This window comes from Aptenodytes patagonicus, chromosome 15 (assembly GCF_965638725.1).
Source record: "Aptenodytes patagonicus chromosome 15, bAptPat1.pri.cur, whole genome shotgun sequence".
Lineage (NCBI taxonomy): Eukaryota > Metazoa > Chordata > Aves > Sphenisciformes > Spheniscidae > Aptenodytes > Aptenodytes patagonicus.
The window spans coordinates 8011111-8027575 of record NC_134963.1 but is presented as its reverse complement, the minus strand read 5'-3'; the positions used below and the strand labels follow the sequence as shown (position 1 = coordinate 8027575).

General features: G+C 52.6%; 1 protein-coding gene across 5 annotated transcripts in view; it reads right to left on the bottom strand.

Annotated features, from left to right (window-relative positions):
• Positions 1–3224: 3224 nt before the first annotated feature.
• RPH3A (rabphilin 3A) overlaps positions 3225–16465 on the bottom strand; it is a 37958-nt gene continuing 24717 nt past the window's right edge. For all 5 annotated transcript variants that reach the window (XM_076352834.1, XM_076352833.1, XM_076352838.1 and 2 more), the window contains 13 exons: positions 16079–16231; positions 14557–14649; positions 14324–14383; positions 14050–14253; positions 12480–12559; positions 12016–12090; positions 10667–10776; positions 9918–10044; positions 9335–9391; positions 8992–9143; positions 7139–7220; positions 6480–6576; positions 3225–6112 (listed from right to left, as the gene is read on the bottom strand). In XM_076352834.1, the coding sequence (XP_076208949.1) occupies positions 5982–6112; positions 6480–6576; positions 7139–7220; positions 8992–9143; positions 9335–9391; positions 9918–10044; positions 10667–10776; positions 12016–12090; positions 12480–12559; positions 14050–14253; positions 14324–14383; positions 14557–14649; positions 16079–16231 (1421 nt within the window). In that variant the 3' untranslated portion in view covers positions 3225–5981. The remainder of the gene's footprint in view (positions 6113–6479; positions 6577–7138; positions 7221–8991; positions 9144–9334; positions 9392–9917; positions 10045–10666; positions 10777–12015; positions 12091–12479; positions 12560–14049; positions 14254–14323; positions 14384–14556; positions 14650–16078; positions 16232–16465) is intronic.

The following is a 16465-nucleotide window of genomic DNA, read 5'->3' as shown; positions in this document are numbered from 1 at the left end:
CACCCCAGGATCATGCAGCACATGTTATGAAAGTTCCATAACATGTTCTTTTTATGAATTACACCCCAAGGAGAGAGATTAGAAGAGAGAACTATAGGATGCTGGCATGGGTTGGGTCATTGGGTGCTGCCACGACCTTCTGAAGCAACATGCGTCTTGGGGAGGAGCTGCTTGGCCATACGCTGTATTTTGCATCTCCCACTCCAGGAGAGGAGCAAGAGCCCAACACTTCGTCAACGTCTTCAGCTTGGTGCTCATTCAGCGGGAGAGGTCTGCTCTGCTCGCTGGTCCTGTAGCTTTTCCTCTCTGATTGTACTGGCCACTCTCCAAGACCAGCAAGGGACCTGCTTCCATGTCAACTGCTTAGCATGCCTGCTGTCACCCGTGTTTTACAGCCCTCTCAATGAAGAGCAAATCTGTATTGATTTCAGAACAACTAGAGCTGTAAATTACTGGTCATGACTGGCTTGGCCAGTACCAAGATGAGAATCTATTGATTGCACTGAAGGTCTAAATCTAATTAGCACGCAAGGAAACTGGTTGGAACAGCAGAACGATTCGGATGTTCTGAGATGTAATTAAGACTGTAAAGCTACCTACAAAAGCAGAACATGCAAATAATGGTCCTGATCAAGCGCAATTTGCAATCCAAGGGCTTCCTTTTCAGGGAGGCTGCGAAGAAAATGGGAGCAGAAATATCAATCAGGGGGAACAAAGGACCCCCTCTTATCCCCATGGGTTCACTCAAAGCGCCTCTTCCTCTCTTTTGAAGCATTTTCCATTCAGGACTTCCCAGCCAACCACAGCTGGCGCTGCCTCACCAGCAACTAATCAAGGCAGCATCTTAATCACAGGGGATATGGGGGATGCTCGCTCTGGTGCTTGGCCGGAGCTGGGTGGCCAATCCACTGGGACCTCTTGGCTGGGACTTCTCAGCTGGGACCTCTCTGTTGGCCACTCACTGCACAAACACCGGGCAGCAGCAGAGAGGAAAACTCAATGGGAAGCTCTCATGCTGAAAAACACTAATAAAAGGAAGTTAAAGCTCAATTTTAAGGCTGCTAGACATCTGTGTGAACTATTTTTTCAGAGGACAAAGACCAACTATTTCCTGCCACTAAAGGTTTGGAAGAGAACAAGCTTTAGCAGCAGAAAAAGGGAGATGCAATTGGCCCCGCTGTTCTCAGCACACCTGGTAATTACAGGGATGGTGGTTTGCTTTTCTGCTACCCATCCCACCTAAAATACCACCACTGGCAGTCACCGGGAGTGAGCATGAGTCCAGCTTCACCATTTCTGGAAAATGACCCATTTTCTCTGCTCAAGCCTCTTAGCATCCAGCATGACATAACCAAAGGGCTTTGTGCTCATTGTCCTCACAAACCATCCCTCTCCTTGTCCTCTGAAGACAAGACAACGCATCCAGCAGCTCACTGGGAGCTAGCGTCATTTTTCCCTTTTTCCTTGGAGTTTGCCCCCAAAGAGGAGATCACGTCAGACAGTTCAGTCACTGCTGTGTATGTGAAACTGCTGGTTGTTTTCCTGCCAGCATGCGTGAGAACATGAGGTCTTCTCCCGGCCCGTGGGAGAGCTCAAGGTCTTCATTAAGAGCAGTACATACAGTTAGCACCATACGACAATTTTAAGTATCTTGGTGATTTTCTATACCAGTCATTGCTGCTGCTCTTATATGTACAATCTAATTACCACAAAGTGGTATCTAACTTGCCATTTTGACCTTTTTGCTCCAAGATGAGTCCAGCTGACCACTGGTGGCTCGGGGGAGGAAGGTGGACCCTGGCCTGCAGGTCTTTCCTGGGCAATTATTTCCAAGCCAACTGCAATGCACTGTGATGGCATCTCATCAGCGTAGATGCCTCGGGAGGCTTTAAATGCTCACAGACCTCTCTTGAAGAACCGCCACTGGCCTGGCCTCGGGGAAACCACGGGTTAAACCTGCGGAGTGTGGGAGCAGCCATGGGGCTGGGGCAGCTCCTCCGCCACCCCAAGGCTGTCATCCATCGAGGCTCAGCAACAGCTTGCGTGAAGACTGTATTTGGAGGGCCACCACCGCAATGGGTGCTACTGAAGGGGTCGGAGGTCCCACCATCAAGATGGGTGATACTGAGGGGGTCCCACCACCAGGATGGAGGGTGCTGAGGGGACACCAGCCCTGGTCGTGGGCATCCTTCCGGCACCTCCTGCCTGTCCTTCCCATACCATACCTGGAGCATCAGTGACATCTGCTGCTGTCTCTGGGCATCGGCGCTGAACCTGCCATGCAGCCACCCTCCACGGCTCGGCTCTGTCCCCACAGGCCCCCTCTGGGTACACGGAGGGTGCGGGTGTCCCCGGAGAGGCGAGGCCACCACCCATGTCCCCCTGTCCAGTGCTGGGGCACGGCCCTCGTGGAACCATCGCCCGCTGCCGTCCCAGGGGCTCCCACCACCCCAGCGTGCCCTTCCCTGGGGTCAGCACCTGATGATCTGCTAGAAATTGAGCCTAAAAATGCCAAAATAAAAAAAAAAAAGGAGAAAAATTTTGCTTGGGTAGGGCAGCGGCTGGAGGGGGTGTTCTCCTGCAGTGGTGCAACAGGAGCTGCAGCTACATGGGGAAACTGGGGCGTGAAGAACGGCACCAGGAGGTTCATTTCGCATGGGGTGCGTTTGCTTTTCAAGGGGACCCGCAGAAGTGCCAGAGCAAAGCAGCAACTGCCGCCACGTGTGTCATGGTCTTCCCCGGCAGCATGCCCCTATGACGTTTCCACCCAACAAGGCACAAAGCGAGCAGGAGCCCATGGACGTCTCGGCTGTGTACAAAGGATCGATTCCCATGGTGCACCCAGGATTTTAACCTCCCCAACACTCACATCATCCCCATTACCTCCCAGGGGTGCAGGAGAGCAGAGCCAAGCGGGGCTGGGCCCTCTCCCTGCAGAGAAGAGGCTGCGCCCTGCCATCCCAAACTCCTCCTCAAGCAAACATAACTCTCCAGCACTCCCAAGCCCCCCACAAATTCCCACAACCAGGACAACCGCCCACCCCTACCACCCCATGCTGGTGTTTGTATTCCCACAGGGAATGAAAGAAGCCAAAAAACATCATGGTTTGGGGTTTTTTTTTTTTTCCTTTTCCAATAGTCTCACTTTATTAGATACCACATCAAGAGAAGATGTTGTGCTGCATGCAGCGGAAGACTGGAGTATTTCTAGTTCCTGTGTAACATTTTCTTTTTCTCTTAATATTTGTAAACTGGTACTTTGCTGTAAAATCACTGCATGCAAGTTTGAATGCATAACAGCAGTAGAAGAGGCTTTTTTTCTTTTTTTTTTTTCACCATTCCCAATCCATACGTGCATGCTTTATTTACAACGAAAAGAAGTCATTCAGGGCAGAAATTACCATCAGAAAAACTGAGAAGAGGGTGGCAAACAGAGACGAGGACTGTAGTTTGTACAATACCGAGAAGGGGGAATTGGCAAGTTGCACTTTATTTTTATGGGTGCAAAGAGATGATTTGAGTATCATTTGTCTGAAGGGAAAGCAGGCTGAGCAGAGAATGTCAATACAGGACATGGGTAAAGGCAACCTTAATTTAATTGTTCTGCACATACAAAGGAGGCTGGGCTGCTGCAGGTCTGGAATAAATTAAGGAATCGCTCAGATGTATATTTTTTTTCCTTAAAGATAATTTCATTCCCAGCCACACATTTCCCCAGCACAGCTCCGAAGTGCACTGTGCCCAACTGCTGCTCCAAGAGGTATAGGCAAGGGCCATGCAGAAATTTTGGGCAGGTCCATCACTCTGGAAGGGATGACGGCAGCATCCTACAGCCAAATCACCTCTGCCCAGAGCAGCGAGTGCCCTGGCCCAGCTGCATGAGGCAGTGCCGAACACAGAGGGAAACGATCCAGAAGAACTGGGTTGTTTCAGCCTGCGTCCTCCACACAGCCCACGCTGAGGGCAGCGTGGCTCAGGGTCTCTGGGACGTTGCACTTACTGGTGCAGAGTCGAGAACCGCATGATAAGGAGGGGAAAGCCATTTTTGCAGCATCCTCTCCCATTACACTCTTCTGTGCATCATGCCCCGAGCAGCTCTCATCTCAGCAGCCACAGGACAGAGTCTGGGGTGATGGAAGAGCTGCCCCAGCTCGGGGCTGAATGGAGCAGAGGATGCCCACGCTGGTTTACGTTTGCTTTCCCCATCCATCCGCGGTCCAAGAGTGTCTCCTGGTGGAGAGCTGGGTACAACGTGCTGGCAGCACCCAGCCGGGGCTAGGAGGGGGAAAGCAGACCTCCGTGGGAGTGCAAGCCCTGAGCTGGGCTAGGGAAGGGCTGCTCTGCAGCAGCAGCATTGCTCAGCACGCAGAGAGGTTAGCATCGCTCAGCACGCAGCCCCCACCAGCTGCAGAAATCACAGCCCCGCAGAGATGCTCGTTGCAAGTCAGCGCTCAGAGCAAATTCTACTGGGGGAAGGGGCAGAAATCAAGAATAGGAAAATAACTCATCCAGTTCAAAAGAAACAGCTCTGCAGTACAGCTGAATTGAGAACACGCCACAGGACAGCACACTACAGCAGCAGGTTGCAAGGGAACTCATGGGACGACAGCGTGAACTGAAGGGGCTGGGGTTCAGGTTTCATACAACATGCGTAGCGTGTAGCTGACTGACAATATATTCCCATAGTGCTTATTGTGCTGCTATCAACAATGCTATGCTTGAGGTTGTCCAGAGACAGCGAATGGTACCAAACCCAATCAGCATCAGTCTGAGAGCATCTTGACTCTCCTGCTATCGATAGCAAATAAAACACCTCCAGACAATCATTAAAGCGCAGGTTGAAGACAATGGTTCTTGTGCAGACTTGCAAAAAAACCCAAAGTTGGAAGACCTCTAACTGTTCCAGCTAATTTCAGTATTTGTGGTATTTTAAAGCAATAATCCTTGCACACATCAGCTAGTTGGTGGGAAGTATTTTCTCCCTTGGCTTCCCTCCTGCATGTGGCACGGCAAACAGTCGGCAACGGAAAGGCTAGTCTGAGGAGGGCCCAGGGACTGCCCTCAGGGTTCAGCTAGTCACTACTACGCAGCTAGGATGTGAAGAGGAGGTAGTCACAAGCTTGAAACATGGGTGGGCTCCTACAGCAACGGAGCGTGCGAGTTCCTCGGGCAAAAGGAACCACACGTGGCAGCTGGAAACAAACACGAACGAACCCAAATCTCTGTTTCCCTGCAAGCACAGAGTGGCTCCCTATTCCTCGTTATTGTTATTGTATTACTGGTGGATCTTCTCAGCAAAGGATGTACCACAATATTGCTCAAGTGTACCAACTCAGAACTAAAGCTCAAGCAGGACTTGCAGGATTACATCAGTGACACAGGCTTTAGCCTAATCACGACAACACAGATACCAGGCTACAGTTACAACCCACACCAAAGCCAAACAGCTTTTTCATTATTGCAACTGAGGTATCGATATCACACAAGCAGAACGGGCCGATGCTCTGACACCAGCGCTCAAACCCCCCATGCCGGATGAGAGCATGGCCGGGCCGGTGGCCGCACATCCCACTGGGAGATAAAGGAGCCACGAGCCGGTGGTGATGGGACAAGCCACACGAGCGGAGGCTGGAGGAACACAGAGCACCACACACACAACAGGAAGGCTATCACGGCGTGCGTGAGACTAGTGAGAAAGAGGAACAGTCAGAGGGAAACTATTGCTTGACAGAATTACACACCAGGATAATTCAATGACTCCCCCAAAAAACCAAAGGAAGTGAATACAAAAGATCTGGGTTAGTTTTCAGGTGGAGGTGAGGATGGGGCGCAGAGGACGCTTGGAGGAGGCAGAAGAGTGTTGCTGCCCTGGGACCAGAGGCATGTAGCAAGGCATGACTGTGCTGGAAGACGGACATCAGAGATCTACAGGGGCTTGGCAGAGGATGGGCTGTTTGGGGAGGTTCGGGCAGCAGCTCCCTTTAATCACTGGCAACATGGTTCTCATTTTGGAGGGTGTGCCAGCGTTCAATCTTCTTGTCCTTGTTCTTCAAGCATTCATACCAGTGTTTCAAGCGCTCCCCCTTAGCCGTAATGCCGAGCTGACAGCCGCCTGGAAGAAAGGGAGAAGCGACATCGTATTCAGAGATGATGCTGATGTTCCAGTAAATCACTTTCATGGGGACAGACCCCACGTTTGAGGCATTTCTCTCCACCTCCTGGATTTAAAACGTAGTGGAAACAACTAGAGCTGCTCTGCCTGCACAGAAGACCCCATGGGATGCTGGAGATGGGGCAGTACAGTGGGTGTATTGTATTTGATAGCCTGATACAAGCGCCCAACCAACCTGCATGGTGCCACCTCAAAGCTCAGCCTGGGGTTCCTCACAGGGCAGGCGACCTACGCACCCCTCCCGTACAGCGAGCACTATATCGGGCATCGAAACCGCAACCCCAGAGCACAGAGACTTGCAGCTCACCAATATAATCATTCGATTTTCCGATGTCGTAATCCCAGACAGAAATGTCCAGTGACTTCTTGGCCAGATCACTGTGTTTTATATCATAGAAGAACTCCTGCGGAAGGAGAACACCTGCGTCATCCCAAGCATCCCAGGAAAATACAACCCAGAAAGCTGCAGTTAAGGAATTGCAAATGATCTCTCTGTACAGCCTGAATTCAAAATCCAATGAGGGGATATTTAAAATACACTAATGAAGAGCAAATGCCCCCTTTCCCTGCAGCACCTCTGCTCCCAGGATCACCACATACTGCGTAAACCCATAAGCTGAGCTCACCCCTTGTATCTAAGTGAGGACTTTGCAGGTGCCCCATCAAAGCAGCACCAGCCATGGGACACCCCCCCTCCCCCCCGGGATGCTCGTCCCACCCACACCCCCTGGCCAGGGTGGCATGGAGTCAGCAACACAGGCAGCAGGGAGGTTTTGGTGCGTACCGGTGCTGCCCGGCACTGAACCGGTGAGATCTCCCGTGGCAAAGTCATTCCTAAAATATTCCTGGGTGCAGAAAGGGGAAAGTGAGGAACCGAACCTCAGGGAGTTCGTCTTCCACCTCTTCTGTACAACATAGTAATTGCCTAAGTTGATTTAATAAAACAAAAATTAGATCTGTCCTTACCTCATTAAACTCAGGATTCAATGTTTTCTTCTTAATCTGTGTCTTGTGCTTGGCCTTTTTTCCCATGTCAGGTTTCAGCCAACTGGGGGCAACAGAAAACAGCTCAAAACTCAAGTGCAAGAACAGTGTGAGTTTATAAACTAAAAAAAGTGAGGTTTTGGGCTAGAAAAAAGTAACTGAAGATATTTAAGGCAAAGAAATGGGTTAGCCAGTCTCCCATCCCACCTTCTAAAATTATCTGAAATAAATATAAAATGAGTAAAATCCTGATTCCCCCCCCCCCGATTGCCAGACAAGACACAGGAAACCGTAAAGACCTGCTTTGCGCAGAGTGCTGAGCTCAGCAGAAACCTTTCTGGGGGAGCATCTCTTGCTCAGACACCAGAAAGCAGCGAGCCCGCACATGCACTCTTGATGTCCTTCCAAACCACGCACTGGTCCCAAGTCTTTTTTCCCCAAGCCATGCTAAAAGAAATGGTTGTGGGCGTTTTACAGAGCAAAAGAGGGAGAGTTCTGCATTTAGGTGGGGAGGAACCTGCCGAGGCCGACAGCGGGGAGCAGCTGAAACTCTCAGGGAACATGGAAAATAAGCAGCCGGGCTGGTCGCCAGCAGACGAGGGCAATTGCACGGTCGGTCACCAAGCCTGGCCGCTGGAAAACCCAGCCAAGAATGTGCAAACGCATACAGAGATGGGGAGAAATATGAAAAAAAAAAAAAGCTAAAGATAGCCCATTAGTGTTTAATACCACACAAACTAGCGTACTCAGCCAAGGTAGGTTCAACCTAGAGAATGTGGGAAAAATTAGGGCTTGGGCTTTGCAGCCTGGCTGCAGACCCAGAACTAAGTTGTAGAGTTGGCATTAATTAGATCTGTGTTGGAAGTTGATTTAAAAATGGAAAGCCACCATCTTCTGTTTGTGGGAATGGAAAATATAAAAAAATAAGAGAGAGACTGAGAAGAAAAACTACTCAGTTCCACTCAGCTACAAAAAGATGTGCAAAATGTTCAACACGAGAGTTATTGAATGACTTTTAGAGAGAAGAGAGGTTTTTTCTGAAGGCAAAGAGAAAACAGCAACGAAAACCCATCTGCAGCCACAACTGCAACGGGGAATGACTGCAGGGTCCTCTCCGTGTCACAGTTTATGAGGTTCGAGTTAAAATGATCTTATTCCCCCACGTTTGCAGGAGCGACTCGACAAGCGCCGCTCCCCCCTCACCTGCGAGCACTGATGGGTGCGCTGCTGCTCAAGGAGACCTGCTCCCCGTCGCAGCAAGGCATCGCCAGCACAAACCGCAGCCGCCACCACTGTCTACATTAATTAAGCTGATTCATTTGCAGTGGAGACATGGCATGGGACAGGGACAGGCACAGGCACAGCAGGGCGATCCCTGGGCTGCCAGCTACAACCAGCACATGGGCTTATGGGGCAGCGAGAAGGACACGTGCTCCTCGTCATGCACGGAGGGACATCAAGCCCTCTCCACCCTGCAGGCATGGTGGGTCAAAGCCAGGGAGAAGGACCCCTCTCGTCCTCCAGCTCTGCACCTACGGGGTGGCTGTTGGGTCTGCGCGTTTGGGAACCTATGGGAAGTAGATGGACCTAAGGGCTGGGTCAGTCTCACCTAGCTTCAACCATGGCAGGGGCACTCAAGCAGAGCGTTACCACCTTGCACAGGCATTGTCGGTGGGCAGCTCAGTTGTGCACGAGGTCTCAAGGTGCTTGGGAAACGCTCTCCTCTCTCCAGTGGTTTTGGAAGGAGCATCAGAGCATCAGCTGCTGCTCAAGGACAGTGGGTGGCTCCATGACCACCCGTTACCACACCAAGCCATCCCCCAGCTCCCACTTACAGCTTAACAAAAGGGTCTGAGTATCCGTTGGCATCCATGGCTGCTAAATGCACGCAGCGTACGATGCCAACAATCAAGCCGCCCTGCTGGGTGCTATACATGAGGGACACGAGGATCTTCCCACGCTCCTCCACATCCCCACCACGATCTACCTGCAAGAGGAAGCGACCAGAGATGGGGACACGGGGGCTGAGTGAGGAAGATGGTCAACTCCAGAGCAGATGAGACAAGATGGATACAAGGGAACCTTGTATCCCCATGAGGGGGAAGAAAAATGGGGCTCGTACATGAGAGATGATGGGTGAATCGTGCATGGAGCATGTTGTCCTCCAAGGACTCTTACCTCCTCTTCGTACAGTGCCATCCCACGGGATGAGCCGGTCGTTCCAGCACGCTTCATCTTGGATGGGGAAGGGAAAAAGAGAGACTGCCATTAGTGACCACAGCTGGAAGAGGTACCGTCCTACAGCAAAAACACCCCCGAGGAGCCCAGCCCAGCTCTTTTGCTGGCATCAGGAGTGGAAGGGGGCTCAGGTACATTCATCTGCTCTATCAACCTCCACCTCAGCAGACTCAGCACCTCACCCTGAGCACTGGGGAGCAGAGCTCAGGGATGGAGCAACCTGTCCTCTCCTCCACAGTGACATACATCAGCATAGGCTGGCAACGCCAGCAGATCCGCAGCCACCAGGGAGATCCCTGGGGTCACTTCCCCTGGATTCCCACCACGCTCTTATCTCCTGGCCTTGACCTGTCACATCAGCCCAGATGCCAGTGGGAATCCAACTCCTAAAGATGCCAGTGAAGTCAGGCACCTACCGCTCTTGGCTGGTTCCAGCTCCAGGCTCACCACTAGCTCCCTCACATGCCATTTGTTAGCAACCTCAACATTAATGGTAGCAGAAAGAAATTTCACAGAAACTCACTGGTATTACTCTCTCCAAGCAGATGTTGAAGTTCTTTTTCTGATTGGCTTTGAGTTTTTTCAAGGAAACTCTAGTTTCTCCAATAAACTCATTGTGGCCAAATTTGTCTTCATCACACACGGAGATCCTGAAGGGAAGAGGAAAGGTGAACATCAGCCAGGCTGGAGCAGTACCTGACTCCGGAGCACAAAACCACTCCTGCAAGGGCACTGCTCGGGGGGTGGACAAAGCAAAGCACCATCGAAGCCTCCGTCCATCTGGCTCTCCTCTGACCAAAAGCAGTCAGAAAACCAAACTTCTGTTTTGCCAGAAAAATCAACATTTTTAATATGCACTCTGCGATGGGGCAAGAAATCAAAAGGTGGAAATTTCCTGTAGGAAAGAAATGCCAAAAATTTTAGAGACACCTAAATGTTTTGCTGGGACACTGTCAAATCATGCACAGATATGCAATACACAAATCTCTATGCTGATAAGAATAATAGTAATGCCAATAATTTAATATTAAACGACAGGGTCAAAATGCCTTTCTTTCTCTTTTTAAAAAGGACCATCAAAATCAGCATGTTCATGTGAAGGATGTTGATTTTGACCAAAAACTCTGCATTTCCAGGTGCTCTATCAACACCTGCACTTTGCTGCTGGTGCCCTCCTGAGGAAGGCTGGCTTGCGATGCTCCGTGCAAGGAGACCCACCGTCCCCATCCCACCATGACAGGGTGAGGTGTCAACCCCAGCTCCTCTGCTTGCCTGAGGGTTTTCCTTTGCATGTCCTCATCTGTGATGCCGTGGTACACCAGGGTCTCATTCCACACGGGGTTACGGGTATTGCGCAGAGTCTTCGTTCTCAGCTTATTTGACTACAGCATCAAACCAAAACACGGCATAATTACACCCCTGAACTCCTCCCCACCTAAATTTAGGCTCCTGGCAGAGGAGTGTAAATTAGATGCTCCATCACCTCTGGCTTACAAGAGGTGGTTTGACCAGGGCATGGAGGACTCTGCAGGACATCACCACTGCCTGCTGAGGCTGTCACGCCAGTAAGCCATCAACTCCAGGTGAGCATCACTGACCTGACAAGGTGGACCTTTATGCAAGCACCGGGGACTCTGTCACCTGCAGTGGCCAGGGCAGCCTTCACCACCCAGCTTTCTTCACTGTCTGGGGTCTACTCCCTCAAGGACACTTGTACAAGAAAAAGTTGCACAGGGCAGGCTGTGCGGGGCTTGGGTAACGGTTCTCATGGTCTAAAGGAGATGACAGCTTGGCTGTGCGGGGCTTGGGTAACGGCTCTCATGGTCTAAAGGAGATGACAGCTTGGGAAATGAGGAGCTCTGTCACTTGTTCATGTGTCTTTCACAAACACACATGCAAAATAAAAAAAAAAAAAAAAAAGATCAGCAGAGAGCAATAAAAATCAAAGCAATTCCCAAGATCATGACACCTTGATTTACGCTGCACAAGACCAGAAAGCCCCTGCACATAAAATAAACCTGTAAATATCAATCCAATGGTTTTATTATCAGTTTTTCCCCTTGTTTTACACTTAGTTCCTCTGGGCAAAACTCTGCTGCAGGAAAGAGCTTTGCAGCCCCCGAGCAAGGAGCCAGCACTGGTCATCCCTTCCTCAAAGGTTTCCCCACCGAGATCAGCTTAGCTGGACTGGGGAGTGAGATTTCCAGAGCTTTCTTGGATGGGGGGAAGTTTACTCAGAGTTTATTCAATGGTTATTTCTTCACAGCTCTAATGAGAACATGCTGCAGCTTCAAAGCAAACTGATCTTTCAAACTCCGGTAATAATTAGATTTTTTTGTCAGATGTTTTGCAATGCATTAACAGTGTCACCTCCTCTGGAGCTCCCCTCCATCCCTAAGCAGATCCCTGTCTGCAGGGTGAGCTGTTCCTCGGGTATGGGAGCGCATCTGCAAGCATCACCACTTTTCAGAGATACCTCCCAGGTAAAATAGCAGCAGTGAGCAACTGCGTGGAGAAATCAAGGGGAGGAAGTCTGACACAAGGTAGGGACCTCAGGAGGATTTGAGAAACCTCTGCTGCATCTCCAGCCCAAAACGCACCCAAACCAGGCAAAGCCTCACCTTGCTGGCTCCAGGCAAGAGGTGCAGTTTGACGTAGGGATCTGCCAGGCCATTTGAGTCCATTGGTTTTAAGCCCTAAAAGATAATAAAGAAAACACGATGCATGAATCCTCCTTAAGCAGAGCCAGGAAAGAGAAAAAGCTACTCGTGAAGCAACTCAGTAAAGAGAAAATGTGTTCAGCAAGCCAAGAGCCTCATTCTCCACCCCGAGCAGGTGTGGGTGCCACGATGCACTGAAACGTCAGACCCACTTGAGGAAAAGCCCCGCAGACCTCTCAGACCCACTCGAGAAAAAGCCCCACAGACCCTTCCTTCCCAGCCAGGAGCAGCAGTGCCAGCGGGGCTGGGCTGGGTCTCCCAGGGGAGCAGCCTCTGCCAGCAGCCACGCTGCTCCCAGCCCATCGCACCGGGGTAGCTGGGAGCCAGACAGGGTTAAGTCGGTCAGGAAAAAGGGGACCACTTACTTTGGCCTTGATGAGGGTGCAGTGCAGAGAGCTGTTCTCCTGGTCATAGAGCAGGCTGAACTCCAGCGCTCCCAGCGTAGCTGACAGCGAGATAGAGGAGGAGGAGTTGGCAATTAAAATCCCAGCCAATAACCGTGTTTAATAAGCCCTGATTAGTAGTAATTAGAAAGATTTGTGGTTCAAACATAAAAGCCATTTAATGCACGTGAGGCTGTGCCAGCATCGGCCAAACTGTCACACACAAATCCAGCCAGATTCACGAGCTCTGATCAAAGCTTTACAAAGCTGGAACTGCCCAGGATACAGGGAGGGCAGCCTGGGGCTTTTGAGCTGATTTTAATATTCACCAGGCAAAGGAAGAGGTAGAATCATAGAATCATTAAGGTTGGAAAAGACCTCTAAGATCATCCAGTCCAACCATTGACCCAACACCACCATGCCCACTAAACCACATCCCTAAGCGCCTCATCTACACGTCATTTAAATACCTCCAGGGATGGGGACTCAACCACTCCCCTGGGCAGCCTCTTCCAATGTTTAACCACTCTTTCAGTACAGAAATTTTTCCTCATGTCCAATCTAAACCTCCCCCGCCGCAACTTGAGGCCATTTCCTCTCGTCCTATCGCTTGTTACTTGGGAAAAGAGACCGACCCCCACCTCGCTACAACCTCCTTTCGGGTAGTTGCAGAGAGCGATGAGGTCTCCCCTCAGCCTCCTTGTCTCCAGGCTAAACCACCCCAGTTCCCTCAGCCACACCTCATAAGGTAACGGTACAAATCCTTCTGTGGGCACAGCTCGGGGAGGCAATGCCACCCCAGGACCACCCTGAGAAGGTGTTTCAGCTCGGGTGGCCAGCATCTCCTCCCAAGGCTTGGGGACCAGCATTTGGCCCCGTTTTGACCTGTTTGTAAACCAGCTCATGCTTGTCTTCACGTGCTCACCAGGAAAAGATCTCAAGGATGAAGAGTTAGCACAGAACCTCAGCTGGGTCCATCTGCTCCTATCCGAGCGCGATTTCTGCACCCACTCCTGGCCCAGAGCAGCTCTTCCTGTCCTGGGTGGGAACAGGCTGGACAGGCAAAGCAATGCCCTCATGCAGCAAGCTCCCTCGTTAGGGGAGCAAATGACTGAAGACCGAGATCTCATGGTGTAAAGGTACTGAAGCCACCAAGCCTTTCCTACAGACAGGTCCAGTGGCGTTTCTCGCAGCAAAGGATGCTCTGAGAGAACGAGCCAGCCACCTTCAGGACTTGAATTTGGAAATGGAAAGGTCGTGTGAGCACAGAGCCTAAACCAGCACTCATCAGAGCTCAAGTAATTTGGTCAAGTAAATTGGATCAACTGAAGATCCCACGAGCTGCGCTGAACTGACTGAGCAGGGACAGCCTGCAAGACCCTGCCTCGGCTCCGAGCCCCGCGGGGAAGCAGCGTTCCCCAAGCACTCTCCCTGCCAGAGACCCGTGACCTTACAGTGTGAGTCACAGTCTCGCAGCAACCACCTCCTGAAAATTCCAGGTTTCCCAAAGAAACCACTCCCTCCCCTCCAGCCGGGTGCCCTGGGTACATACTGCCTTCATCAGAGTCATAGCTGTTGGCATCCTCCTCCTCTTCCTCCTGGGGCGGCTGCCGCAGCGGGGCAGCAGGCACTGGTGGGATGGCGGGGGGCTGCCGGGCTGGCCTCTCCTCTCTGGCGGGCAGCACAGCGTAGCCCCCTCCTCGCTCCTCCCTGGCAGTGGCGCGGGCCGGCTCTGGGGGTCCCAGTGGCGGGCTCGCTGCGGGAGGGATCCCGTTAGCCCCCGGCGCACTCTGCCCCCCAGCCCCTCGCAGGCAGCCGAATTTTACCTTGTCTTTCTGGGAACCGGCCGGCCGCCCCAGGACCCGGTCTTCCCGCTGCCAGTGGCACTGGGGACAGATGCAGAATTACTGGGGCGCTCAGCTGAGCAATGCCCTCCATCCCCTCTCCCACCCCAGCACTGGCACTGTTCAAAGCAGGGGGGTCCCTGCCCATGGCAGAGCATCGGGGTGTCGTGTCCCCCGGGACCAAGCATCCTGGCTGCATCCCCATCGTGTCCTACCTGGCGGTGCTGCTGGCCCGGGACCAGGAGCGGGGCTGGCAGAAGCTGGCAGGGGCGGCCGCGGGGCTTGCAGGGAGTTGGTCCGCTTCACGCCTGCAAGGAGAGGGGAGAATCAGCAAGGGCTTTTTGGGCCCCGGGGGCTTTGCCTGTGTCGAGGAGAGGATTACAGCTGCAATCGGCCGGGGAAGGGCAGCCGGAGGCAGCTGAGAGGAGAGAGGTTTGGCCGACGGATGGAGGTGGCTGAGGTAACGGCTCAGCCCAGCACGTTTTTGGGGTCAGCGCTGCAGGGAGCAGGTGCAGCCCAGGGTGGAGCAGGGAGCGTTTCACTAGGGGGACCCCGTGCTGCGCCAATCCGCCTGCAAAAAAAGAGGGAGACGCAGGAGACGTGGAACAAGGAAGATGGATGTGGGGGGTGGCCGGGTGCTGGAAAGCAAACAAACCCAGGAGCATCGCTGCGATGCCTGTCACAGCCCCGTCCCCCTGCATGCCCGACCGGCGGCAATGCCCCAGGACCACTGCTGCACAGCGTCCCCCGAGACAGCAGTGGGACACAGGTGCACCCTCAAGGGTTATCCACCCAAACATGAATTAAAACACCAACTCCCCATGGCAGAAGCCCAGGCAGCCCTGAACGCCCCTCTCCAGCTATTACCTATCCTGCCATTGAACATTCCTTTCTTCCCCAAGGAATTAAGGAGGACTTGGATATTTTCCAGACATTTTTAGCTTCACCAATTAAATTTGCAAGCTCAGCTCCTAGATGAAAAGCGGTCTCTGCAAGTGCCCTTCCCCTTCTGGAGGCACCTGGGCAGGATCCAGGCCCCGCAGAACGCTGTCAGCCACCCGTTCGTATCACAGGCATTTATAACAGCTTGGAGCACATCAAGTTTTCATGAAACAAGAAACGACATCCCCAGCCAGGCCCCCGCCAGTGAAGCACGGGCTCCCACAGGCAGGGCTGGCCCATGCCTACTTCTTCGGCATCACCTCGTAGGGCACATGCCCACCCTGGCAGTGAGGTGGGGGCATAGCAGCATGAAAAATGCTTCTACTTAGGGTCCCAACTTGGCTGCATTTCTGCTTAATCTCTGCTTAAAATTAGCCTGGTAAGTGCTGAGCCCACTCCTTTCTTCGCTTACAGTTCTCATCATGCATGGGGCTTTTCAAATTCATGTCCTTTCATGGGCCATAAGATGCCTCTTTGCAGGGAAAAGCACAGCAGGATCCCGTCTCTCCCCCCTGCACGCAGGAGAACGGACAGCAATTCCCCTTCACACCTCCCCCCAATCCCACTAACGCCCCGGACCTCCCCGTCAGCAAGCCCCACAGAGCAGTATAAAACAGCAGGTGAGCGGCACGGGAAGCTGGCACCGGTGCTCTGCAATGTGAAATCCCTCAGCATCACTTAGTGCTGCACATCAAGCAGAGACAGCCCTTGTCTGGCTGCTGGCTTCGTGCCCCCCAGCCCTCTCCTTCCAAACATGCAGAAGCGTGCACAAGCATGCAGAAGTACAGCTCTCACCAGGGCTCCTGCTGACCCCGCTCTCGGCAGCGTAGTCATGGCTGTCGGCGTCCCCGCTGGCATGCTCGCTGCCGCACAGGCCCGGCCTGCCCTCGGCCAGCTTGTGGCCAGGCGCCGCGTAGCTCCCCCGGGCAGCTGCCATCACATCGCTGCCTGTGGGGAGAGCGATAAAGGCAGCAGTGAGGCCCGCACCCCAACCACCCATCCATCCCCAAAGCCAGCCCTGAGAGCAGCCACTTGGGTGATGCCCAGCTTGGGCATGAGCAGGAGGAGGAGGAGGAGGATGGGTATGGCTGCTGCAGCATCACCCCCAGAGTGTTAGGGACTGCCAGCCATCCGGCACCTGCAGGGCAGCAGGAAGGCTCTGCACCATCAAACCTGCACATG